At 46.6% G+C, this 27,008-nt stretch overlaps 1 protein-coding gene across 1 annotated transcript; it reads right to left on the reverse strand.

The window, feature by feature from the left end:
- Positions 1 to 4,388: 4,388 nt before the first annotated feature.
- On the reverse strand, positions 4,389 to 21,321 carry LOC144180130 (ABC-type organic anion transporter ABCA8-like). The gene is made up of 2 exons (XM_077708522.1): positions 20,963 to 21,321; positions 4,389 to 5,004 (listed from the first exon to the last, which is right to left on the reverse strand). Exons 1-2 carry the CDS (start codon positions 21,319 to 21,321, stop codon positions 4,389 to 4,391), a joined length of 975 nt encoding a protein of 324 aa, XP_077564648.1.
- Positions 21,322 to 27,008: the final 5,687 nt, after the last annotated feature.

Below are 27,008 nucleotides of genomic sequence, written 5' to 3' on the forward strand. Positions count from 1 at the left end.
CTCATACACACGGGCGTTTTTACTTTTCGCCTTCATCAGAAAAGCTGCCGCCGCGGCCGGGAATCGAACCCGCGACCTTGATTGATTGATTGATTGATTGATTGATTGATTGATTGATTGATTGATTGTAGGGTTTAACGCGCCAACGCAACGCAGGCGATGAGGCGCGCCGTAGTGGAGGGCTCCGGATTAATTTTGACCACCTGGGGATCTTTAATATATGCCGAAATATCATACACACGGGAATTCTTGCTTTTCGCCTCCATCAGAAGAGCGGCCGCCGCTGCCGGGAATCGAGCCCGCGACCTCGTGCTCAGCAGCGCAACGCCTCAGCCACTGAGCCACCACAGCGGTTTCATAGAATTTTGCTTACTATCATATACTTTTAATCGGTATATAGTGCATAGTTAGTGAGTGAAGTCATTTGCATGAATTTTCCTCGTCATTTACTCCTGCAGAACACTGTGGCACAGTATTTTATCCGTAATTATTGCACTTCACGGTACTAGTGATTGGATTCACCGGTATTGTGAAGAGCTGAGGAGGTCGTTCTGATCTGACAACATATAAATAGCTACAGTCAAGGTATTTCTTTGAAGCACATTCGTGTTTTCAAGGAGCACATACTGATAAGACATCCTTCACCACAGCCCGCTGTTACCCATTAAAAAACTCGGCCTAAAGAGGAAAAGTAATGTTGGGGTCAACAGCTTTGTATTCGACAAAGCGCCGCAGCCTACATTACATACACCACGCTACACTTGAACGTGACTTGGCACATTCGTTATTTCACTCTGTTAGAAGAAGCATTGCCGCCGCCGAGTGTTTAGGCGCCACTCTGACTAAGAATGCTGAACTCATTTCGAAGGTCAACAGCACGAATAAAAGAGCAAACGACAAAACATACGAGGCACTGACCATTACTCTGACGTTCGTCAACCTGCCGTACCAGAAATTTACCACACTGAAGACAGCTAAATATGCACAGTTATCGCAACAGCATATAGTCCAACCTCTGAATTTTCATGGTCACAGCACAGGTACTAAAGTGTGTCTTATAACAACTTTGAATATGTTAGAGAACCCACTCTACCTGCTCAAGCAGAGACTCTGGGGAAAAATGGGACCGACCATATTACGGGGAATACGCCGCACCACCAGAGAGAAAACGGCATGTAACGGAACGAAAAAGCGGAAATCCTCTTGACGACATCCGCCTACCGGAACTATACATAGACGCTTAAACGTGGTTTCACACGCTCAGAAGGCCATTAGTCTCCTGCCTGCACGTGCAGTACCTAACCGCTTGACGAGGGCTGTTAAATGTACGATTATGGAAGCTCAAATCTCATTACCAGCCGGACAAAAGGGTCTGGAAGGGAACGACGCAGCCGATAAAGTTCCCGGCAAACTTTCATACAGTGCTTTCCATTGGGAACGACTGCCACACTTCTCTCCTAGAAAAACATTGAAAACTTCTGTAATTGCTGCGCCTAGGAACACCATTCTTCCCCGTGCCGCACGGGTAGAATCGCAAAGAAGAATCGCAAAACCTGCGAAGGATAATCACCAACAGATATCACCACCACAAGTCCAGATGAGCGAAAATGTTTTAAAGTAGGAAACGTGCGACATTAACCTTGAACTGCGCTTAATACAGGGAAGCACCAATTCTCTGTACGCCACCAGGTCATATTGAAATACTTTTCGGGGGTGAGCAAGTCAAAAATTGCATAATACACTTACATTGACGCATACGAGTGCGTTCTGGTCAGCTTGTCACCTCAAGAGTAGCGTCAGTCGATGGTCAGACCCTGGACTGCACGTTCCACTCGCGGAGTGCACCTTTTGTTTGCCCCCGTTCCCAAACTTCCAAAAAACAAATAAAAAGGTTTCTTTCTCTCTCTCTCTCTCTCTCTCTTACTCTCTCTCTCTCTCTCTCTCTCTCTCTCTCTCTCTTACTCTCTGCGTGTGTGTGTTATAAAAAACCAAACGTTCCGTCGGGCCACGATGCTCGAAAAAAACACAGACACACTGGCAGTGTCAACTTCTTGCTCAAACTGACAAACACTCCGTAGCAACAACCTTCCACGCCCACATCTTAAAGGAGCCATGAAGAGAAAATACAACCTAATTTAATTTGAAAAAACTAGGATTCAGTATCTCACTCAGCTCCATTACAGCCACAAAAGATGTTTTTATAACGAAAAAAAAAGCAAAAGTATTCAAAAACTCCAATTTTGCGCCACAGTGACGTGTTATGAGCAAGAATGACGTCATACGGGCCAACAATAAAACAATTTTCAGTGCGTTAACTGCCCGTTAACATTCAATTGATGCGGTCAAATGGAACTAGAGGCCCCATTACAGACGTCCAGTCATGTGTCGTCGCGACAGGTCAGTTAGGCGGCCGCCAATCGCACAAACAAGGTTCTGTGACGTCATCGAAAAGTTGCGACAAATTGGCTAGTGGGTCGCGACTGCTTCACACGTTTTCTTTAATATCTCCGCTATTTGTAAGAAGATTGCGATGATATTGGTATCATTGTTATCGGGACTAAGCAGTCTTTCTAATAAACCTAACTTGTATTTTGTCTTCATGGGTCCTTTAAGCCACGAAAGCGTAAATGGCTGCGGTTTTCCGTGTGCCGCAGTGATTAAAAATCGTTGCAGCTACTCTAGCTCTCGTCGGTGAACTGCAGTTCTTGGAAATCATAAAAGGTAAATACACGAATTCCAATCTAAAATGCTCCATCAAAACCGCAAAAGGGAAATTTGCGCCAGTTGGCTTTTGAATAATGATAAACAGCGCGGGGAATGAGACGAATAACAAAGACACGGGACGAGCGCTGTCCCGTGTCCCTCAAAGCCAAAATGACGCTATCGCGTAATACGTTTTAACACCTAAAAGTAGATGTCACTTGTCTTTTCAGTCAATTGTTCTGTCAACGGTTCAGTCTTCTTTGGTTTACCTACTATATACAAACACGAGCATTTTTGTTTTACCTCTACATCGCGTACGTGCGCCCTGCATAGGACGAGCTCATTGTTTATAGCAGCGCCACCTCACGAGACCAGAAATTGGGAGCAATCTGGAAATTCAGTTAATTGTTCAGTCAATTAATGCGACGAACTGTAGGCTCTTGCCGTAGAATTATAATCTTCTGTAGTCTTTTGCGCATGAAGTAGTGTACGCTAAAATGTAAAACATCCATTTTCAACCACGTTGGCTCCGCTCTCTTCCTCACTTTACCATCGACTCTCTCTGCTTTATAATACTTCATACGTTTCAAACCGACGTAAACCCGAGCAAAGAATAATTACGGTTCATTTTCAGTGTGACTGCTCGATGAACAACCTTACGATTTGTTCGCAGTCATGTTGGAAATTATATTCACAGACATTGCTCGCAGTCATATATACCCCAGACATCGCAGGACTGGAAACACTTTCCCAGGCCAACAGCTGCCATCGTAGAAGCCTCAAAATTCCGAAGAAACTTAGTTGACACCGTTTTATCCGGCACCATTTAATCATGTATAACATGAACCATGGTGCTTTTGTTGTATCTCTTGTATTAATGCCTCTAGCCTTGAGCCTAAAATAAATGAAATGAAATAAATCAGCTTCTTTGGTTTACCTACTATATACAAACACGAGCATTTTTGTTTTACCTCTACATCGCGTACGTGCGCCCTGCATAGGACGAGCTCAGTGTTTATAGCAGCGCCACCTCACGAGACCAGAAATTGGGAGCACCGGGAATAGCCATCCTTTCCCACTATAGCTTCAGCGTCACTGAGGTAGCGTCCATCACCGGTGGAAACTTCCCCGCCAGAGAAACAGAATACGTAAAATAGTTCGCGTTAATTCAACATTACTAGCGCTACCGGAAAGCGTAGGCGAACCGAAAGAATAAAAAAGGTTACCAGTGTCTGTTAGAAAACAATTGCGTAATGTTTTTCACGAACAGTGTTTAGAAAAGGAGGAAGTATAGGAGGTCATTGATTTATTATATATTCACATTTACCAAATATTTTGAGGTGACTATTCAGATTGCAGTTGCATCGTCCATGCGGTTATTGCTTCTTCCTACATTACAGGAGAAATCAAGTACTTCAAACACTATGTTGGATATCGCTGCAGACCCGCAGTGGTAAAAGGTCCAGCGCAAGTTGGTGACGATGTTCACATCAGAGTAACGGTGTTCAAAAATGCACGAAAGCAAGTGAAGAGTTAACAGCAAAAGGAAATAAAAATATTGAGTCCTTTAAATAGTATTAATGTGCCGCTTCTCGGAAGGCACTCTAATAGAAACCCCCTAGTCTCTTTCATTGTCCATTAAAAACTGCCCGATTGGAGTTATCATAATTAAAGTAGCAACTCAATCAGGCCAGTGCACCGCCCAAGGCGACGACTTCATCTGCAGGCGTGTTCGCCAACGCAGGTCGGTGGAACTTGATCATCTTGAGCAGAGCGTGCTCCAGCGTCACCTCGGTAAGAATGACGTCGTCGGCATAGGCGGCCATCTCCTCGCGCAACTCCCGCACCATGAGCACGAGCTGACTCCAGGGAGCGGATGGTTTGACCGAGTACTCGAGCTTGTGTCCGAGTCGGCCGCTGTAGGTGGCGGTATTGAACGCCCTGACCACGAGCACGTGCACTACCATGAGCACTTCCACGTCGCCGGCAGTCGCCAGTTTGAGCTCGACGAGGAGCACGAGGCCGGAGCAGAGCCGCTCCTGCAGCTCGTGGATGCTGCCTATGCACTGGAACTGCCCGTCCCGCATGACGGCCAGGCGATCCGACATGACCACGCCGTCGCTCACGCTGTGCGTGACCACGAGCACGGCCGCCTTGACCAGCTGCCGCAGCAGAGTGATGGTGCGGTAGATCTTGCGCTTCGACTGAAGGTCCAGCCCCGTGGTCGGGTCGTCGAGTAGCACAAGCGGCGGGAGCCCGATGATGGCGATGGCCACTGCCAGCTTGCGACGGGTCACTGCGCTGCAGTTGGGAAGGACAAATTACCACCTTCGTTGTATACACGCGGCGACTCCGTACGAGAAACTCCACCTTCATGGGACCTAATGTCGTTGTAAAGAATAATATTGCATGCTTATTGCCATGTCAGTAATCGCTGCCTTCCCGGTGCATGTCCATGCACACACCCTCAACCTATACCAGCACAACCCGAGAATGCTTAGCAACGCGATTCCCACCACCGGTACTTAGCGTAGTGGGTAATACCTTTCGCAGTGTTTCATTTGTACTCTGTACACCTACGTGTAAACACCGGCAGGCCTTCTAAAAAATAACAAGAAATCATCGTATAACGCTATGGTTACTAGATCTGATTCGAAGTGTTGGACAACGTTTGAATTGGATTTCTCGCTCAGCAACACCTTTTAGATGCGACAGTAATGGATGGCAATTGGCAGGGAAAGCCGCCCGAAACGACGAGAAAAGCAACACCAAAACAGTACAAAAAACATGGCACTTTACTAACGGTGATGCGAATGCTATGGAGACACCCTAACTGGTTGTTCCACTGTGAGAGAAACGCACTCCGGTACGCACCTACCCAACGTGTCACCTGTCGTTACGATGTCAGGTCTAATGTCGTTGAAAATAAGACCAGTGGAACATGAATAAATTTTACGTTGTCTACCAATAAAAAAACAAATAAATTTCATGTAGGGAATACATACCTGCCCATAAGCTGTCTCTCGAAAATCAATTCTCATTGCTTACCTGTACGGCCATATAATATCTTATTGGTTAACTTTATAGCCCTCAGATAAACAAAGTGTTATCTGTGGGCCATGAAGTTCTTAGAGTTCTCAGGAAGCCCATGTTTTTAGGATATGGAGCTCCATACAGCCTTACGTGAGGTCTCCTATTGGCGATATAAAGCTTTATAAAGAGCAACAGGGTTTCATAATGAGGCTTATATGGCCCATGAGCATTTAACATATTTCCAAAGTACTAAAAACCATTTGTTGCATGGGGTTCTGACGTAAAGTAGATAATATTTTATATTTACATGCACTTTATCTGGGAGTGTGCATGAAAAATTCTGTAGGAGCCCTTAAGTTCGCTTCCGTGCTTTGAAGTAGAAAACCTGGCGATACTTATATTAGAGACTGGAACTTAAAGCACGAACAATCAAGGATTTATGTGCCTATTACAGACACTTAATCAGAAATATCATATAGGCAGATAGATGCAACAAATGTGTAGTTTAGGCGCATACAGGCCAAGTTCGTATTTACTTCAGCGGCGTATTATAGGATACATTATTCTAGCAATATAAACATTAGAAATGCTGTGCTATATTAAAGTAATTTGATTTTCTTCGTGAAAATGCGCCATTCAAAAGTCGGCTTAACTCATTAACTAATGTACGCGATGTTTGGGTGATTCGTCACTAAAAAAATCGGTGAAAGTCATTGCAAATCAGCGGTGACAATGTTTTACGGCATTAAGATTTACCTTCTTTCACTCGATGTTTGTGTGCGAAAAAAAGAACACTCAACATCCACCGAAGTGGATGTTGAGTGGATGTTGAGAGTCAATGTCTAAATTCATCTGGAATATAAATGTTTGCCGCTCAGAACCTTCGGAAGTTCTCGTAGTACAAAGTGGTACCCAGGTTTCCCACTTCTGAATACTGTCTGCTCGGAATATGAAATGAACGCACGAATGTAACAAGTTACGCTCAAATGTAACGTGGTGGAAAATAATCTTGGCAGCGATGCTCCTGTCTCCTGCAAAGCTGTGAAAAACCCACAGGTGTTTTTTTTTAGTCTTGCACACTAAGCGGTGTACCTGAGAGGCAACAAAAGGTTCTGGTGGAACAATTATACTCCTGTCACACGGGCACTTTCAATCGCAATTCAGTCGATCCGAAGCGAAATCAATCCGGATCAGGCGCTGCTACACGGCAGCTTCAATCGCGATCGAATTCAACCCCGCTCGAACTCCCTCCTGGTTTCTTAAGCGCGATTGAAGTTCCCAAGAGCAATTACACGAAAGCGGCGATACTCTCGTCCCAGCTTACTAATGGCACTGAAGTTGACAACTGCAACTAACGCTATAAATCGTATCAAATAAATTGACCCAAATAAGCATTTGGTAACATTTACAAATTTACGTAACCTACGGCCGCGCAAAGTTACCAGACGCCGGCGGTGAAGTACATTTTTGCGCCATCTGGCGTAGGTGAGCGCAACCGGTGCAACTTCTCAGTGGGGACTGAAACGTTTCGTGTAGCAGCGGCGGTGCGTCGAGCGCACTCGAGTCAATCGCGCTTTGCTTTAATCCGGATTGAAAGTGCCCGTGTGACAGGGGTACAACACCTGTTAAAAATATTCGAAGAAGAGATGGCTACTGGCCGCTGCTTCCTCCCAATATTACCATTGCGGGTTTGACAGTTCCATTCGCCATTAAAGAACAGTCACGTCCCGCGACTTACGCCTCTGTTTATTCAACAAAATGGCGCCATGAACAGGGTCGAAGGACTACACCGCTGAAGAGCTGAGTGCGACCCCCCCCCCCCCCCTTCACGAAGACGTGAGTGACTAACAATTGAGGTGGACTGCTACTCCTGGCCACTGATCGCAGCCGACCATAAAGAAAAGCCCCAGAAGGAACTAAGGACGCGCCTAAACTGTACCTGATCCCACGCCCTCAATGACTATACCGATCCTTGGAGGACGCCTCATGAGAACATGCGCAAGGCGACAACGCTTCCACTTTCCGCCGACCGTGATTCATCTCGGCGAACACATATACATTAACCACATCGAGAAGGGACCTGGAAGCCCTTCGTCAACGACGAAGCCTAACCCAAAACTAAGCAACATCACTGATGAACATCAAAACAGAGATGAACGCCGAGACACCATCAGTCGGTAAGTTGAATTTCTTGAAGAAAAGCCTAGGTACTCAAAATACATGGTCTTCTAAGGAAGCTTGAAAAAAGATTAAAGGACTTGTTGATTTGGTTCACTGAACTGAAGAATTTAGGTTGTCGATGAATATGAAACTTCTGTCAAATTGACGAAATTTATAATGGGCAGATTGTTTCCAGGGTTGCAAAGGTATTCCACCAATGACATCGTAACAAAAGCCCCAGAAGAACACATTGGTACAGCGAACACCAATAAATCTATGGGGAAGAACAGAAATCTTCTCAATAAGAACCCAAGCAGCAGAAACCGATTGCCAATGACTGGAAAAACATTATTGCAAAAATCCCGCCAGTGTATCTAACAATTGAAAAAGAAATCGAACAATATGGAGTACTAAAAGAGGGCAAAACATTTTCATGTGACGACAAGCTATACACAAGTAATCAAATCATGAAAAAATACAATCTCTGGACAGATCACCCAGCAAATAAAAGCGGTATTATAATCACTCCCACAGAAGAAATAGTAGACTACCGTATTTATACAGATGGTTCAAAGACGAAAAAGAAGTAGGAGCAGCATTTGTAATATTTAACAAAAACAACCAAATAGTGAGAACGGAAAAATTTAAGCTTCCAGAATACAGTTCCAACTAGGATGCTGAACTAATAGCCATTAAACAGGCAATAGCATTTATAATAACAAACAAAGCAAACCATAGCCATCAACTATTTACCGATAGTTGGTCGGTACTCCAAGAGAGAGAGAGAGAAATAACTTTATTGGGAGAGGCTTGTGATCCTAGGCGTCGGCCAAGAGCCCTTGGGCTCTAGCAGCGTCTTCGGCCAGCTGGACGGCCCAGACTTGATCATCTGGGTCGTGGCTGAGCAACACGGTCTCCCATTGCTCCGCCCGAGTGATTATGTGCGCGGGCATAGCCGCCTGCGGGCAGGCCCATAGCATATGTGCTAGATCTGCCCTTTCTTTACATTTATGGCATTTATCCGAATGTTGCCCTGGATAGCAGTAGCTATACATAACCGGGTTTGGATATGAGTTCGTTTGAAGTAGCCGCCATACGACGGATTGCCTCTTGTTGAGTGACGGGTGAGCGGGGGGTGGGGGGGGGGGGGGGGCGTTCCAGACGATATTGATTTTTTATGCCCCTGTAGGACACGAGCGGGCCTACCCGACGATCGGAGCGAATGGGCGAATGGGGTGTCAGGGTCGATGTCAGCTCGGTCGGTGAATCCTAGAGCAGCATCGTGCGCGGACTTGTTCCCGGCCAGGCCGGAGTGGGCAGGTGCACATATCAGGTAGATTTTGCCGGCCCGCGCATCGCGACGGAAGCCAGATGTAAGAATTGCACACGCTTCTGGGGAGATCCGCCCTCTCGAAAAATTTATAATGGCAGATGATATATTTGATGATATATTTGATGATATATACTGATGATATATTTGATATTTGCGGAGGCCGTCATTGCAAGTGCTATGGCCGCCTCTTCTCCCACTTCCGGTTCCTTCGTGAGAATCGAGCCGGAAGCTATGGAATTCCCTGCCGATCGACTACCACGAACGCCATGGCGTCGCGGTCTTCGTAATCGGCTGCATCCACGTATGCCACGTTCTCTGATTTTTCGTACTGTTTGTGGAGGGCTTTGGCCCGCGCGTGTCTTCGCTCCAGATTGTGCACGGGATCCATGTTTTTTGGAATGGGTGGTATGGATATGCCTTCTCTTATGGCTGGTTGAAGTGTGATCTTGGTTGGGGCAGTACTCGGGTAATTGATGCCAATAGAGTCGAGGATGTGCCGTCCAGTCGCGCTGTACGTAAGTCGTTCTCGTTGCGCTAAGCGTTGAGCTTCGATGAGTTCGCTTAGCGTATTGTGTAGCCCAAGTGCCTCGAAGCGTTCGGTCGATGCGATAAGCGGTATCCCGATAGCTTGCTTGTAAGCTCGCCTAATGAGAGCGTCGATTTTGTGTTCTTCGTCCTTTTTAAGGTCTAAGAACGGAGTGACATACGTTATCCTGCTTAGAACAAAAGTTTCAACTAATCTTACTAGATTGAGTTCCTTCATGCCGTGATGGCGGTTTGCAATACAGGAGATGAGTCGGGTGATTTGAGAGACCTTCTTTTTGAGATCGAGGATGGTTTCGGAATTGTGTCCGTTTTCCTGTATGCGAAGGCCAAGGACCCGTATGCTTGTGACATAGGGATGCGTTGGGTTCCACCACCAGCGAAGGGATGAACTTCCGGAGGGGTCTTATCTGTGCGCCGCCCTCGACTGGTTGGTCGATATAGTAAAAGATCCGAATTTTGCGGAGAGCAGTTGAGACCGCGAGGGCCGACGTAGTCTTCGACTGCTTCGATTGCCTGTTGTAGCATGTCCTGAATGTGGCCGTCGCTGCCTCCGGAGACCCAGAGCGTAACATCGTCTGCGTAAAGGCTATGTTGAAGGCTATAAATTCGGTTTAAAAATTCGGGAAGACCAATCATGGCGACGTGAAGAGAAAAGGGGACAGGACAGAGCCTTGGGGTGCCCCCTGTTCCCTAGCTTTATCGCATCGGATTCCATTCTCCCTACAGCGAGTGTAGCTGTGCGGTCTGAAAGGAAGTTGCTGATGTACTCGTAGACTCTTGCCCCGACACCGAGTTTGCTCAGGTTCGTGAGGATAGCCGAGTGTTTGACGTTGTCAAAGGCCTTTGTGAGGTCAAGACCCAAAATTGCTCTAGTGTCAAGTGGTGAGCAGCGCGCCCCGTCTATTACGTCGTATTTGAGGCGAAGCATCACGTCTTGCGCAGAGTTTTGGTCGAAAGACGATCATCGTGTGCGGAAAAAGACCATTGTCCTCCATGTAGCTGTTGCGCCTGTTGAGTATGACGTGCTCCATTAATTTCCCTACACAATATGTGAGCGAAATCGGTCTGAGGTTTTCGAGGTGAAGTTTCTTGCCTGGTTTGGGAATCATAATCACCTTTGCCGTTTTCCACGTGTCGAGTATTTGGCCCCGCTCCCAGCACAGGTTCATATAGCGGGGGAGGGCTTCAATTGATTCATCGTCCAGATTTCTGAGCATTTTATTTGTGATGCCATCTGGACCTGGTGACGAGCGGGTTCGCAGGGTTACGATGGCCCCTCGTACTTCGCTGGCCGTGATGGGTCGATCAAGGAGGTCATTTTCCTGTCCCGTGTAGCGAGGGAGGACATCACGTGCGGAGTCTCCGAAGTATCTATCCTTAATTGTCTTGATTAGCTCGGTGTCGGAACCCTTAAAGTTGTGTAGAAGTATGTTGAGGTTGTTTCTCTGTGTGGTTTTACTATTATCGGGGTCGATGAGACGGCGTAGAATATTCCAGGTCTTTGATAGTCCAATTTCATATTCCATTCGATCACACGTGCTGTGCCAATTTTGACGTGTTAGTTGACTTGTGTAATCTTCAATGTCGCGATTGAGAGTAGGAGGCGCCGCCTCAGGTTGCGATTTAGCTTTTGTTTCCGAAGTCTCTGGTGCAAACTGCGCTGGGCCTCCCACATGTGGAGGAGCTTTGCATCGGCTTGATAAAGGCCTGCATATGCCGGTATTTCTTTAGTAGCCTGTTTGGCATCCCTGCAGAGTTGTTCTGTCCATTCCCGAATGTCAGATATCTCCTCGATGGCAGGGCTTCCCGCAACGTCAGATGAGGTACGTTCGGCGGCCCGTATTTTGTGGAAGGCGTCCCAATCGATAAGGTGGAGTTTTTTACCGTACGGGTATTTAGTGACCCTGGATTCGACCCCAATCGATGTAGTGGTCACTGCCGAGGTTTTCTTGACTGTTGAACCAAGTGGCATCTTTGGGCGTGTTTTTCGTGAAGGCGAGGTCGGGAGTAGTATCGCCACTCACGCTGTTTCCTATGCGGGTGGGCCGTGTGGGATCAGTGATTGTGAGACCCTCTCTATGCGCATCGAGCCAGAGGTTTCGCCCCTTAATTGTGTCCCGTTTATATCTCCACTCGGTGTGGTGAGCGTTGAAATCTCCGACGGCTATTAGGGTGTTTCCCCTGGCCAGTTCGAGGGTTTTACGAAAAAGTTGACCGAATTTGTGGAGGTTTCGAGGAGAGCTGTATATGTTAAGTATAAATATGTTCTGTGTTCTGTGTTTGCTGTCTGGAATTAATTCAACAAGGATGTGAGCCGTAGACGACGCACCCACCCCGGCATCGCGACGAATCGCCGGAATGTTTCGCCTCACGAGAGTGGCTACCGTGGGTTTTTGCTTTGAGTTAACACCAGCGGCGTCTTCTTCTACGTCTACGAAAGATTTGTAATTGCTGAGCTTTGCAAAAACACCGGTCTCTTGAAGAAAAACGACGTCAGGCATTTCGCCTGTTCCTCTCACTTGCAATCAGGGTTAGGGTTTCCGGGGCTTCCAGCCCACACTTTGGGGAATTCCGGTAAGCGGCACCATCAGCCTCTCAAAGTTTCTTATTCCTGGACAATCACTCAAGTTTACCTGCAGCACAAAAAAAAAATGAGGTTGATCCCTCTTCCACAGGAAACGGTAAAATACGAAAGTAAAATGTGCCTTCACAGGAGCAGTTCAATGTTTATTGTGCATCGATATGAACTTGCACGTTGCTATTTGTATTTCGGCGGTATGGCACCGTTATACACATCAACGTTAGGCACTGGACCACACGCTCCGGAGCCTTGCGTAAATCCGACTGAAACCACAGGCGCTCGCAAACCGTCCGTGCGAACGAAACCAAATGAATTGTCAGCGAATCTTTTAGTGAACACACGGTCCGCTGTAGCGAAAGCAGCAGCGGGTTATGTCATTAGCGTGACATTCGCAAGTCGGCGTCGTTGGCTTACACGCTCCGCCGCAGCTTACGCTGCGCGTCCCCCGTACACGTAGGCGCTGGCATCGAGGCGCCAACTGTCGGCGCTCAATCGCGTCATGATGCACTACTTCGCTTCGCATCTCCTAGACGGCAGTACCGTCTTGAGGGAATCATTTAATGTGCATTCGTGGTAATGTTCACGCGTCTGTTCATAACGCAATTGGGAACACGTTTCCCACCTCCCGTTGCGGCGAAGGAGTTCGTGGCTCGAATCCCGGTGCAGCCGCGTCAATCGAAGTTTTCTGGCGATGTCATTTCCGTGACGGATATGACATCAGTGGGATCTCGCTGGACCCCGGCATAAAACACTTTCGTGTTGAAAGAACTTGTGCGCTACGGAGATGACTTGTGGAGATAGGACAGCGGTAAGAGCGTTCGACTTGTGCTGTAGACACCCGGCTCCATATCAGACAGGAGCAAAGGTGTGTTTTAATTAGTCTTTGCAGCTGCGGCCTATTTTATTTCACGGAAAGCAAGTACTGCACAAACGTCGACACCCTTTTACAGAATTGCGGCACTTAAGGATCGCCTTAATAAATATGTGCACGGATATACGACTGCTTCCTCCATTATTCTTATTCTTCCCACTTATTCGGATGCACTGCGGACTTTACACTTTGGATTACACACTTTATGAATTTCACTTATTAAGTGTAACGTTCGCAGTGCCTACAATGAATGAATAGCTACCGAAAAGTTCTACGCAGACTGGGTGTAAATTTGAGATCCACGAATGTGCAGGTATGCTAAGCTTACATACCCCAATGTTGGGTAGACGCTGTCACAAAAAATTTTATCTGCAGGTAACAACAATTATCAGATGCAGGCGGTTTGGTTAGGCACATGCATGCTTTAAGATGTTTATGATGATCAACTGTAGTATGCTATTCACAACACAGGCAACCCAGAGCCTCCCAAAACTGCACAAAAAATGTTATTCGAAAAAAAAAAACGGCACCCATCACTTCCGAACATTTATTTAAGAAAGATTCTGGTGTGTACATTTCAGGTGTAATAAAATCGAAAGATAAATCTGATTTTAGTTTATTTGGCATACGCCGTTTCTAAGTAAAGAAACAAAAAAAAGTAAAAGAAAAGCCATTCACCCTAACACAGAGTCATGTTCACATGAGAAGTTGTCCCACGGTGTTGAGCATTCCCAAATGTCGTTCGTTTTTCTAATTACAGTTTCAGAAAAACACATCGCCCTTCACATTGTTGAAATGTTGATGATGACGAAAAACTTTATCGTCGTCTACGTTAGAACGGAGTCCCTGCTTGGAAGTGTCAGTGTGCTCGTCCTTTCAGATGCGGGCAGGAACATATGTTGGCGTGACAGAAGGGGCGTAGCCGGGGGAGGAGGGCGGTGGAGGGGGGTTCCGTGTCAGAACACACCCTAAAATTTCTGAGCGCTGCATCCCCCCTTTCTGCTTTTTTTAGCTTTTTTCGCTCATGCTATTTCCACTCCGCATATATTCAGTACGGAGAACCTGAGATACGAACCGTGTCAATTTTTTATAAATGGTTACTGGAAGTCACGTGTGCATACTTATTTTTATGCATAAATTACAGCGAACGATGCAGTCACATTTTTATGGGAAAGATCACTTATTCATAACACCCAGTTACATGAAAACCTGTAAAAATCAAACTAGAAAAATTGTGGTAGCGCTGGAGATTTCCAAAGCCAGAGACACAAGTGTCAGCCAAGCATCAGTTGCGTTATCGCCAAAGAAGAACTCGCATTTGGAAGCTCGTGGCTCGAGATGGGGGCGATTACAAGGTGTAGTGCTTTATCTGATTTTCTTTTCCTTGCTTTTTGTGTGGCTTGGCTGGCTTGTTTTTATGTACAGTCATTGACAAATGAAACGCGAACACGAAAATATCATCCAGAACACGTAGAATTAAAAAAAAAAGCTGCCACCGGGCCGCCGCGCCAGTGGCAGCGGCGAGGAGGAGCGGCCCGGCAAAAACTGGCGCACGATATTGGACCGCTTATCAGATAAGCGGCCGCCGCTGCCGCCGCTTCCACAACCACCGATGTCCAATCGAGCAGAACTGAGTGTGCGCAGCACTGAAAGCGGGCTTTCTGTCGAACTGGAACCCGCGGCATTTGGCAATCAGACGCGCAACTCTTGCGCTACGCGATATACACGAACTCTAGTTCGGCCTAAGGTCCCTAAAAACAAAAATGGTTCGGTCGGCACCAGAATCTCGGGACGCTCGCCGCCAAGTCTGTACACAAAGCAGCCGCGTCGGCGGATTGCCTCCAAAGCGCGTCATCCCTATTTCATATTTGCCGCGCTTTCGAGGCGCTTTTTTCAAAGAAAGTGCTACGAGTTGTGCCGCGCCTCCGCCAGATGGCGCCACGGGTCCCGCGACCGAGAGAAGACGCAGTGAAACATCCCCCTCGCGAGGGGCACGATCAAATGCAGAGCATTTCCGGGGGGCGCACGACGTTAAGTAGTTTGCGTTACGTTAACGTTGTTGCACTTGTGGCAACTGCTGACGAGACAGCGCTCGCCAGCAGTAATTTGAATGAGTCAACGATATAAGGCGCGTATGTAGCGTCCCATTCTGTGTCGGCTTTGTGGCGCAGGGTAGGGAAGTCACCGGGGCCAGATGGATTGGGAACTGAGTTTTACAAGTTCTTCAAAGAAGATATAGCATTAATTTTGTACAGGGTCATAACGGAAGCGTATGAATCCAAGAGAACACCGCCTTCGTTCCGGAATAGTCATATTGTGTTAATTCCTAAAACTGATGATCCTGAAAAGCTGTTGCCGGTAGAGTCGTATCGGCCAATCAGCTTAACGAATGTTGATTACAAAATTTTCATGAAGGTTTTGGCTAGAAGATTGCAAGGAGTAATAAAAACAATTGTTAGAACCCATCAAACATGTGGAATTCAGGGACGATCTATTTTTACCAATATTCATGTCGCAAGAAGTGTATTAGAGTGTTGCGACGCTCTAGGGGGCCACGTGGCGATGATCCAAATTGATTTCCAGAAGGCCTTTGACCGTGTTGCGCATAACATTCTTTTCTCAGTGTTGGAACACGTTAACGTAGGAACCGTCATCCTCGAAGGTGTAAAGATGTCGTACACTCAGTGCTCAGCTCGTGTTATTGTAAACAAAAAAGTGGGACGAAGTTTTGATATACTGTCGTCGGTGAAGCAGGGGTGCCCCTTGAGTCCCTTGTTGTTTGCGATTTATCTTGAACCCTTTTGTTTAAAGATTCTTCAAAATGAAAATATACACGGATTCCGTTTGCACTGCAGTGAAGTTAAAATTTTGTCATATGCCGATGACATCGCTGTTTTTTGTAGTGATATGAAAAGTGTGAGGGAGGTGGTGAACGATCTAAAGCGATTTTGCGAGTTGTCTGCCAGTGCAGTTAACTGGAACAAGTGCATAGGATTTTGGCATGGTGACTGGCAAAGTAAGCCAGTGTTTTTCGAGCCAGTGTTTTTCGAGACTGTGGACGACGACTCCGGCCAGGTATCTGGGCATCCCCCTTGAAAACTACAGGATGCTAGAGAGTACTGGGACGGAGAAACTGATAGAGTTAGAGAGAAATTAACACCATGGGGGGAAGGGATCTGTCAATGTTTGCCCGTGCATCAGTATGTAATGTGTTTGCTGTTGCCAAGGTATGGTACGTCCTACAGGCGATTTGTATGTCAAGAAGGAACATACAAAAGCTGCACAGAGTGTTTGCGGTGTTTTTGTGGGGCTCAAGTTGGGAGCGCATGAGTCGAACTAATTTGTTTCACTCGGTGAAAAGTGGTGGATCGGGACTGGCACATTTGTTTATCCGACAAATAGTTTCTAGGTTTATGTTTCTGAGAGATCAGAGAGATTGCTTTCTACGTACTGTGGTACAAGCCCGACTACGTGATGTCATTCCAGACTATGTAGTTTCAACTTCTGAAATGCGATGTGTACGTGTGCGTGGGTTCTTGCGGGAAGTTGTGGATGCTTTTAGAATTTTAAGGGTTAGGTTTTCCTCGGAGTATTTGAGTAGTGTACCGCGAAAACGTTTGTACAAAGATATGATTGATGTGTGTCTGCCTGTTCCGGTTTATCGTCAATTATATGCAGTGGGTTCAGGAAAAGATGTTCTAAAAAGAGTGAAACGAATGCCAGTACGTTCATCTGTTAAATCTTTCTTCTTTAAACTTCATAGCGGCACGCTTCCAGTAAAACCCTGGCTGCAGGAAAAAGGACTATATGTACACCCATGGACACTTAACTGTAGACTATGCCAAAAGCTGGAAACAATTGAGCACATCTTTCTGGACTGTTGGGATGCGGTGTTTCACTGGGACATCCTCCAACGAACCCTGAAAAAAGACTTACCATTAACGCCTTATGGCATTCGCTTTTTGCCCGTAAACAACGATGGAAGCGTGCCCTATGATATGTTCATGGCACTTAGTATGCATTCTATGTGGAAAACTCGCATGGCGGTTCAAAATGCCGAAGAGGATGCTCGCACAGTGCGAGAGTACTTCATTGAAAGCGTTGCTTATCTAAGAGAAGTTTATCGAGTGATGCCGGAAGAGCCTGAGTGGTTACCCATTCTGGATGTTCTAGCGCAATTTAAGATGTTTTAAGCCACTCCCTTCAGCCTATTGGTGGCTGGAGCTAGTAATTTGTGTACTGAACAGTGCGTGTTGTGTTGTCGCCAAGCAGACAATAAAGAAAAAAAAAGCTTTGTGGCGCAGGGGGTAGAGCACCATGTACATTGCGTTCCGCCCGCAGGGTCGAGGGATCGAAACCGGGCGCCGGATAGTATTTTTTTTATATAGTAGGGAGGGGTGCGGTGCGGACTGTGGACGTCAAAGCGGGTGACATCGTGAGTTACTGAAATGCTCTGCATTTAATACTGTTGGTATATTTAGAAGGCCACGTTTCCCAAATTTTTTCCTGTATTGTTTGTTCCAAATTTGTTCCAAATTTGTTCCTGTAATGACTGGTATGAAACGAAATAGCGCTATTAGTGACCTTTGGTTCATATTTTTGTGTTCGCGTTTAATTTGTCCACTTTTGTGCTTTGATATAAATGCTATTTTCAGTAAACTAGTAGTTGAAAGCTGGCGCTTTGTCCTGGTGCATCCTTACCGTCCTTCGTCATGGGTTGCGCCGTAGATCACCTTAAATATAACTCTGCTGCATACATAAGCTGCACGCTGTCCAAACACCAGCTCCAAGCGTACAACAAAGAACGAGCTGTGAAAGGCTCTGCAGGAGCGGTCGAGATGTGCAAGAGGCTAGGATTACCTAATGGGTTTGTAAGAAACACTATGGATGGAGCTCTTCGACCGTATCCTGAGGTACGGTTGCACAAACTATGAAAGGCTGACCGGCGCGAACGGTGAGAACACGGAGGCGTGTGTTATCTCGGGAAGAGTACCTACCGCGCACTCTTAACAAAAAAGCTAGTAAAAGGGTACTAACGGCAGTATTTAGTAACTCTTACGAACTTCACTACCCCGCAGGATTGTACGTAGGTTCTACCACTAACTATGGACCCTACATACTATTGTTCCTAGTCTAGTCGGTGACTTTCTAACTGCTGCTAGTTTGATATTAACATTTATAGATACTAAAAAGAATCTATGACTCGCTGAACATAATAAAAAATTCCCGCGCCTTCCCGCGAGGGGAACACGAGTAAATGCAGAACATTGGGGCCTCAGTACTGGTTGAAGGCAGTGTTGCTTCCATCGCTTCTTCCGTGATACTGGAGTAGCAGACACGAGTAAACGTGGGAGCGAGCGTCAACCAAGGAAGGAAGGAGCAACGCAGTGACTGAAGCACGAGCGACCGCTAGCCGCTTTATATTTACAGCGAGCGCAGTAGAGGGAGAGCAGTACGGGACGGGAGAGCGCGCATGCACAAGCAGCGCGCGCCCTTCCACGCCCCATCGCGCTGCTATCGCACACCTGTTACGCCAAGACCACGACGGAGCGAACGGGCTGACTACGACGCATGCCAACACCGACTAGATTTCGTGTCTAGTCGGTGTTGCGCATGCGCGCGCAAGATGCTGTTGAGAGAGAGGAGGGAAGGAGGAGAGGCGCACCTGCTGCGGACGCGGAGCTGTGGACGCCGTCCGACGCAGCAAGAGGCGAGGCTAAGAAATGCTCTGCATTTAAAATACAGCACTTGTTCCACTCCACCGCCCCATTAAAATTTTTGGCAAACCCGCATGCTTACTTGTAAATGTTCATATTATAATGCATAATTGCAAAATTATCGCTAAAACATTTCATTTTGTGAGAAGCCCGCCAACTCTATTAGAGGACGTTCCGCTGCTGGCTAGAAGTGCAAGAAGAGCAGGGGTATTTCTGAGATAACTAAGTTATACTGCTCTCCGCGTGAATCCCGTTGGCTTTCTTGCTCAATTTATTTGTCGTCCACGTGTGATAAGTGCGGGTTACATGTGTCTCTATGTCTTGCTGCGTGCTCACTCAATCCACGTTGTCACTTGTAGCTGCACTGACCACACCCTTACTTTAGGGCGTTCACAAGTACACCCTGTTTTAGTTAAAACCCCTTTTAAAGGTGTGTTCTATGGACAAGATTTTTACACTCTTTTCGGTCAAAAAGTGTGTAAAGAATTTAAGTGAGTACACAATAGATTTTTTTACTAGTTTATGCATGAGCAGTTACTAAGAGCATGTAGCCAAGGGCAGTGTTATTTACTAGAACATTCCTGCTGAAGGTAGTCGGGCTCACTACCTGTTTCAGGTAGTTACCTTAATGTTAGTTCCTCCAGTTAGTAAGTACCTAGTAGATGCTTTGACAAGTAACCATTTAGCGTTCTGGTAATAAATGCAACCACGTTTTTTCAACAGTGCGTGAGTGCGCAAGATTCCAGTAGCAGCAGTAGCTGCACCAGAAGCAGCGCAATCAAAGTGGGGAAGAAAGGCGAGAGAATGCTCCCGTTTGAAAAATTGATCGCCTTGGTTAGCTGATGCGCCTTGCTAGTTTCTATTCTTGCCTGTTTTCGTTTTGTTGGCTAGCTTGTTTACGTAACTCTCTCAACTTGCTTTCTTGCCACCACCGTTTATTTTTACTCTCTTTCCATACACTGTGCCTCTGACAGGGGAAACTATACTTCCCCTCTCGTAGGCGTACTAGGACGTTCACCCCAACTTTCTGTAACATTAATCCTGAGCCATAAAATACCACCCGCCGTCTTTGACCAGCGGCTTGGCAAGCGTTGTAAAAAAACACCAGAAAACAAGCTGCAGCATTTACTCGTGGTAACAAGGCTTCAGAGAGAGTGGAACTGGCGGCCCCCCCCCCCTAGATTGCTTTTGGGTCGGCTACGTTTATGCGTAGTTATGCTTGGATAGTTGGCCGAGTTTTCTTCGTAGTTATGCTTCGATAAAACTTGACTAAGTTTTCGGCGTGATGTCATCGTTAGGTACCGAGAGAGCAATTAACACTCGGTCATTAAAGCATGTACAATGTATACGAGCTCGCAACTACAAATATTTTGCTACTCGCTGACTCTTCACCGCCGCTCCAGCGACGCGATATTCGGTATTGGGCCAAACTCGTCGGGTCCATTCTCGAGTAGCGGCGCAGCGGCTTTTCTGCCGCGCTACTTGTTTTTCTGAAGGGACGCTCTTGTTCTGTCGCCTACTCTCTCCCTTCGCGGGAGATCCTGCTGTCGCACCCCACGTAATTTTCTGAACTTGCCGCCTAAAGTTCTCTATGACTGGGAGGGCCGCATTGTTTTCTCCGAACACTTTCACATCTCTGCCAGAGTGAACCGCGTCGGCACGCGCTAGATCTGGAAACAATCTAGTTTCTTTGACTTGACGTCTATAGCGCGAGCTTTTCCTACTTGAGCCGCGAAAGTACTGGCGAGAAAAGCACGCGAGACATCACGCCACGAACGCTGCGCAGTGTGTTCTCAAAGGTCGAGCGTAGCTGGCGCGCGCGATGACGTCATAGCTAGGCGAGTCTTGGCTCCGCCTACAAGGCTCGGCGAGGGTCGTTCCCGGCGCCTCGCGCCAGAGGAGTACTTTTTTCTCGGTATGTTTTGGCTAATGCCACCGTACCAAGCTCAAGCTAGCACTGCTCCGCTGTTAAAACACTCTCGCCACGAGTGCAAACGCTGTAGAGCACGCCCACTCACCCACAGGCCTCCACTTTCTCGTCGATGCAATGCGTGAGGTTCAGGAGGAGCACGACGTGTTCCAGGAGGGTGTCGACGTCCGCGGCCTGGATGCCACGAATGCTGGCGTACAGCTGCAGCGTCTGGCGCACCGTGAGGCGTCCCAGCACGCTGTCGCGCGTCGGGCAGACGCCGATGCGCTTCTGCCACTCGGCCACGGCGTCGAGCGACGCCTCCCCGCTGACGACCATCCCCGATGTCGGGGCCAGAGTGCCAGACAGTAGGCTGAGCAGCGTCGTCTTTCCGCAGCCGCGCAGGCCGACAATGGCGAGCGACTCGCCGGCATCCACGTGGAACGAGAGGCCACGAAGCACGGGCATCCCTCCGAGCTCCTTGGTCAGGTCGACGACCAGAAGGGGGGGCTTGTTCCGCACGTTCAGGGCTATATTTTCCGCAAGCCTTTATGGCAACAAGAAAATGGATTGTGTTTAAGTAGCGCTGTTGTGCAGGGTATTAAACTCGCCAATAAAATTGAGTGAGCTGGTCTTCATTGGATAAAGGGATAAAGAACCAGGGTGCGCCTGAGCTCCAGGCAGCAATTTTCTTTAGTCTTTTATTAGTGGTGTTGCTATACCATATTATATATATATATATATATATATATATATATATATATATATATATATATATATATATATATATATATATATATATATATATATATATATATATATATGTACACCGAATCAGAATAGGAAATGAGGGGCTCGTTGTAATAAGACAGAAAACAAGGGTTGGCAGTCAAGAAAACCTCGGAAAGCAAAGGGGAGGATGTGGTAGGTCATTGAAACAGATAAAGAATTTGGAAAGAAAGTGGAGAAAAATGCCCGCCAGGTGGGATCTGAACCCGCGACCTCCAGAGTACCAGTCTGGTGCGATAACCACTACCCTACCGGCGGGGCAATTTTCCCCTCCACATTCCGGGGTATTTATGTCAATGTAACTTTTTTTCCTGTGCTTGGGGGTGATGGCCAGCGCTACTCCGAGTTCTCGGGGTGAAGGGGACCTTTTTTTAAACCCCCGGGCAGTGACTCGAGTGTCTACGACGTGTCGAGAGTGGTGGACCAGCGTTGAGCCCTCTTAAGCGCCCTATGGCACCAAGACTTCCATAACAGAGGCCCTCGCTATCAATGTAGCGAATCAGAATAGCAGATGAGGGGGTCGTTGTAATAAGACAGAAAATAAGGCTTGGCAGTTAAGAAAACCTCGGAAAGCAAAGGGGAGGACGTGGTAGGTCATTGAAACAGATAAAAAATTTGGAAAGCAAGAAAGTGGAGAAATAATGCCCGCCGGGTGGGATCCCAACCCACGACCTACAGAATACCGGTCTGGTGCGATAACCACTACGCTACCGGCGGGGCGATTTTCCCCTCATTCTGGGGTATTGATGTCAATGTATTTTTTTTCTTTTATATATATATATATATATATATATATATATATATATATATATATATATATATATATATATATATATATATATATATATATATATATATATATATATATATATATATATATATATATATATATATATATATATATATATATATATATATATATATATATATATATATATATATATATATATATATATATATATATATATATATGTAGTCGTGAAGTAGAGTCCTTAGTTGCTGCAGGAATACGCACAAAGTAGAAGTACGCTCTTCGGAGACTTTATTTCCAACGTTTCGACCAGCGACAGGTCTTCCTCAGGAATGAAAGCTATGGGTAAAATTGGGCGGACTCTGAGTCCGTACAATTTTACCCAAAGCTTTCATTCCTGAGGAAGACCTGTCGCAGGTCGAAACGTTGGAAATAAAGTCTCCCAAGAGCGTACTTCTACTTTGTGTATATATATATATATATATCAGTGTGTCGAACCGAAAAAAATACGGGTTCGGTTACGGTTCGGGTTCAGGTAAATTTATTTTGTTCCGGTTCAGTTCCGGTTCGACTAATTCTATCCACGAACCGGTTCGCGAACCGGTTCGGAGTGTTGAACCGGTTCGTGAACCGGTTCAGAACTGAATTATTAGCAAGGCGTGAAAAATCAGTTTTGTATACTTCAAATTCATCAAAACTGAAGTACTTTTTTTCTTCACTCGAACTAGTGGTTTTTTGAAAATGAGCTGCAATACTACTGTCAAATTTGAAAATATTGGCCAGGTGTAACAGAAAATGTACCAGCCTCTTTTTCACCACCCCTACTGTCATCCTAGAGACTACACAAAGCCGCCGCCAAGAGACATGAGTGTGTTATTTATTGGTGCCCCTTTCTTCGTTTTATTGTACTGCTTGGATGCTAATAATGACTTAAGACATTGCCCATTTTGCTTGAATTACTTCCTTGTTACGTCACTGCTGATGCTGGGTGGCAGAAAATTTGAAAGTTTTTTCGGTGTTTCTCACCCACTTCTTGTAAAAACAACTTCCTTAACGAGTCACCAAAGGCAGATCTTTCAAATAAGGCAAGGTAGGGCTTTGTTTTCATGGTCCATTTAGGATCCTTGGCCAAGCATGTAAGATGACGCGGCGGAAAAATATCGCCGACCAGGGGCTGCGGCCCCTTCGTTATCGGGCTTACTGCGACAATCAAGAGCGAATGCTGCCTGCAAAACAATCAACAAAGAAAACTTCCACGTAAAGCGCGCAAACACACGCCCGCGCACACAACATGGCGTTTTATTCGCCTGTGAAGAGCAGCTTTACCTGTACAAGAGACTACCAAAGACGCTAGTGGAAATCAGCGAAACCAAACGTACAGTGCCCAACGCCGGGCACACCTGTCAATTCGAAAGAACACAGTCTCTAGAATTTCGAATAGACACGTATCTTCGCTTACCTCACCCGCCGCGGTGGCTCAGTGGCTAAGACGTCGTGCTGCTAAGCCTCAAAAACGCGGTTTCCATTCCCGGCCGTGGCGGCCGCTTTTCTGATGGAGGCGAAAAGCGAAAACGCCCGTGTGTTCGAGGTTTCGGCGCTCGCTAAAGATCCCCAGGTGTTCAAAATTCATCCGGAGCCTTCCACTGGGGCGCGCCTCATCACCTGTGTAGCGTCGGCGCGTTAAACCTCATAATCAATCAATGTTCTCTTTCCCCGTGCAGTACGTTTAAGAATCTTATTTCTCCGGCCCCTTCGCCCTATTTTCCCCTCTTCCTCGTTTCGTGAGGTTCGCCTCGCTTGTATAAAGCCGATGTCTCGAACCAATAACAAACATATGTGCGTCCCTTTCTTCGTGTGTCCCGTTAGTGGCGCTGTTTTAATTCTTGTGATTATGCATGTACCTAAAAGCCAAAATTTCAACACTCTTTAGCTGCTGTAAATAGGCATAGGCAAATGTAGGGCTTGAACCTTGGCTGGTACACAGTGCAACAATCTCGTGGACTGATTGCACTTGCACTGTCCCAATGAGGGAGAAAGAGAGAGCGACAAACGTTTTATTGAGCCTTTTAAGGCCCCTTGTGGGGGCGTGGTGGCAGGCGCACCGGCGACCGCGGGAAGGGTGAATTCGGTGCTTCAAACATCGTGCAGGCTGCCAAGAGTTTGACATTTCTTCTTCCCAGCCTTGCACCCTGCTTGCTCGACCATCAGCAACATACCATTGCAATTAGGAGCCTTAATTGCTATATTGGTGTGCAGTCGTTTCACCATGTTGTGGCTATGGCGTTGTGCTGCTGAGCCGAAAGACGCGGGTTCGATTTCCGGCCGCGGCGGCCGCTTTTCTGATGGAGGCGAAAAACGAAAACGCCCGTGTGTACGAGATTTCAGCGCACATTAAAGATCCCCAGGTGGTCAAAATTAATCCTGAGCCCTCCACTGCGGTGCGCCTCATCGCCTGCCTTGCGTCGGCGCATTAACAAACCTCACAATCAATCAAGTAATCAAATTGTCACCATGTTGTGACCGTGATGAGCGTGTTCGGAGCGTTTTGATTCATTGAACGGGTAAAAGTGAGCGAGAGATTGCGAAGTTGATGGCGCGTGAAAGAAAGAAGCCCCTAATGACACTTACCACCCGTTATCAATAACGGGATGGTCGAACCGTTTTGTCGAGAACCGGAAACCGTTATTTCTTTTTTCGGTTCAGTTCCGGTTCGGGTTCAGCCGGCTCAAAAAATAATGGTTCGGGTTCGGGTTCAGTTCCGGCAAAAATACCGGTTCGGTTCCGGTTTTCGGTTCGGTTCGGTTCCGGTTCGACACCCTGATATATATATATATATATATATATATATATATATATATAAGGTAGCATACCACCCTCAAGCGTCAGATACAGTTGTAGTAAATATAAATACCCCAGAAAGTGAAGCAGAACACAGTCGCCCAGTTAGCCGAATTGGTAAGGCATTCGAGATCTAATCGAAAGGCGTGGGTTCGGTCCCCACTCTGGGCGCGTCTTTTTCTTTCTTTCTTTCTTGCTCGCTTCAATTAATATGAAAAAAAATATAATTTCACTAACGGTAAAAAATATATATATATAGTCCAACCATTCCCCTATGCCTTCTTTGGCGTTGTAGACTGTGCCCGCATTGCTTTCTATATATATATATAGGGTGATTTTTTCACCACTTTCTTTTCGACTCAAAAAATTCTTCATCTCTTTCTATGACCCACCACAATCTCCCCTTTGCTTTCCGAGGTTTACTTGACTGCCAACCCTTATTTTCTGTCTTATTTCACGGAGCCCCTCATTTCCCATTTTCTGATTCGCTACATGCTTAGCGAGGGCCTGTGTTCTGGCAGTCTTGGTGCCAAAGGGAGCTTAAGAGGGTTCAACGCTGGTCGACCATTCTCGACATGTCGTAGACACTCAAGTCACGGCCCGGGAGTTAAAAAGAAGGTCCCCCTCACCCCGAGTAGACCGAGCGGCACTGGCTACCACCCCCAAGTGCAGAAAACAAAAAATACTTTAACATAAATACCCAAGAAAGTGCTGGGGAAACAGCCCCGCCGGTAGCGTAGTGGTCATCGCACCAGACCGGTATTCTGGAGGTCGTGGGTTCGGATCCCACCCGGGGGGCATTGTTTCACCACTTTATTTCTGACTCAAAAAATTCTTCAACTGTTTCTATGACCTAACGCATTCCCGCCTTTGCTTTCCGGGGTTTTCTTGACTACCAACTTTTATTCTATATATATATATATATATATATGGTAGGCGGTCGATAAACGGAGCTTCAAAAGACCGGAAAACTTAGTTCCATTTAACAGGAGTTCCGTTTACTGAGAGAGATGTTCCAAGGTGCATATTTATGTGCGTACACACTTCTAAGGGCATTTCATGGAACTATAACCACTAGAAAGTGACTGTAGCTGATAGTTTTCAGAAAGCAAGACAACTAGAAGAAAGCGTAGGCACAGCATTCACAAAGTTGATTTGGCAACAATGAGTCGCTGTGCACCACAAAATGCGTCAATTATTTTTGTTTGAGTCCTTGCAACTGGATATTCTACTGAGTCCTTGCAACTGCAAATTCTACTTTTCAAGTGCCACTTTTAAGACTTAACATCTCCCTTTCACGCTGCGCTTCAACCCGCAAGTTTGAAAAGATCCTTCTATGCACCATTTGTTGGCTACATGCCACTGAGGCCGCCGCCGCCAACACCATTACCCCCGCACCGCTGCTCCCATGCCATCACAACGCTCGCGCCCTATAGTCACAAGACACATTATAACTAACGCGCTAAGAGGTATTTGCTTAGCGACTCCCGTCAACGTGCGGTCCCATATTGGAGCCAAAAGAGCCTGTAGTTACTTTTAGGCATGACTGCATTACACTCTGATCCTGTAATCATGGTTAGTTTAGGTTCATTACTACCCTGCCTGCCATGCGCCGCCTAATGTTTGCGTTGTTTTTCACAAGCCCGGCCCGGTTATCCAGAACTGTTTGCCCTTTAGAGAGGAATATCGCGGTCGCCTCGCCACCTTCTTTCAAGGGAAGCCGTTTTTTTCCCTAGGTAACTGTGGGCGCGCTGTCTGCTCACCTTGCCTCCGTGGT

This window comes from Haemaphysalis longicornis, unplaced genomic scaffold, assembly GCF_048455015.1.
Source record: "Haemaphysalis longicornis isolate Haplotype H1 unplaced genomic scaffold, Haemaphysalis longicornis Haplotype H1 scaffold_4, whole genome shotgun sequence".
Classification (NCBI taxonomy): Eukaryota; Metazoa; Arthropoda; class Arachnida; order Ixodida; family Ixodidae; genus Haemaphysalis; species Haemaphysalis longicornis.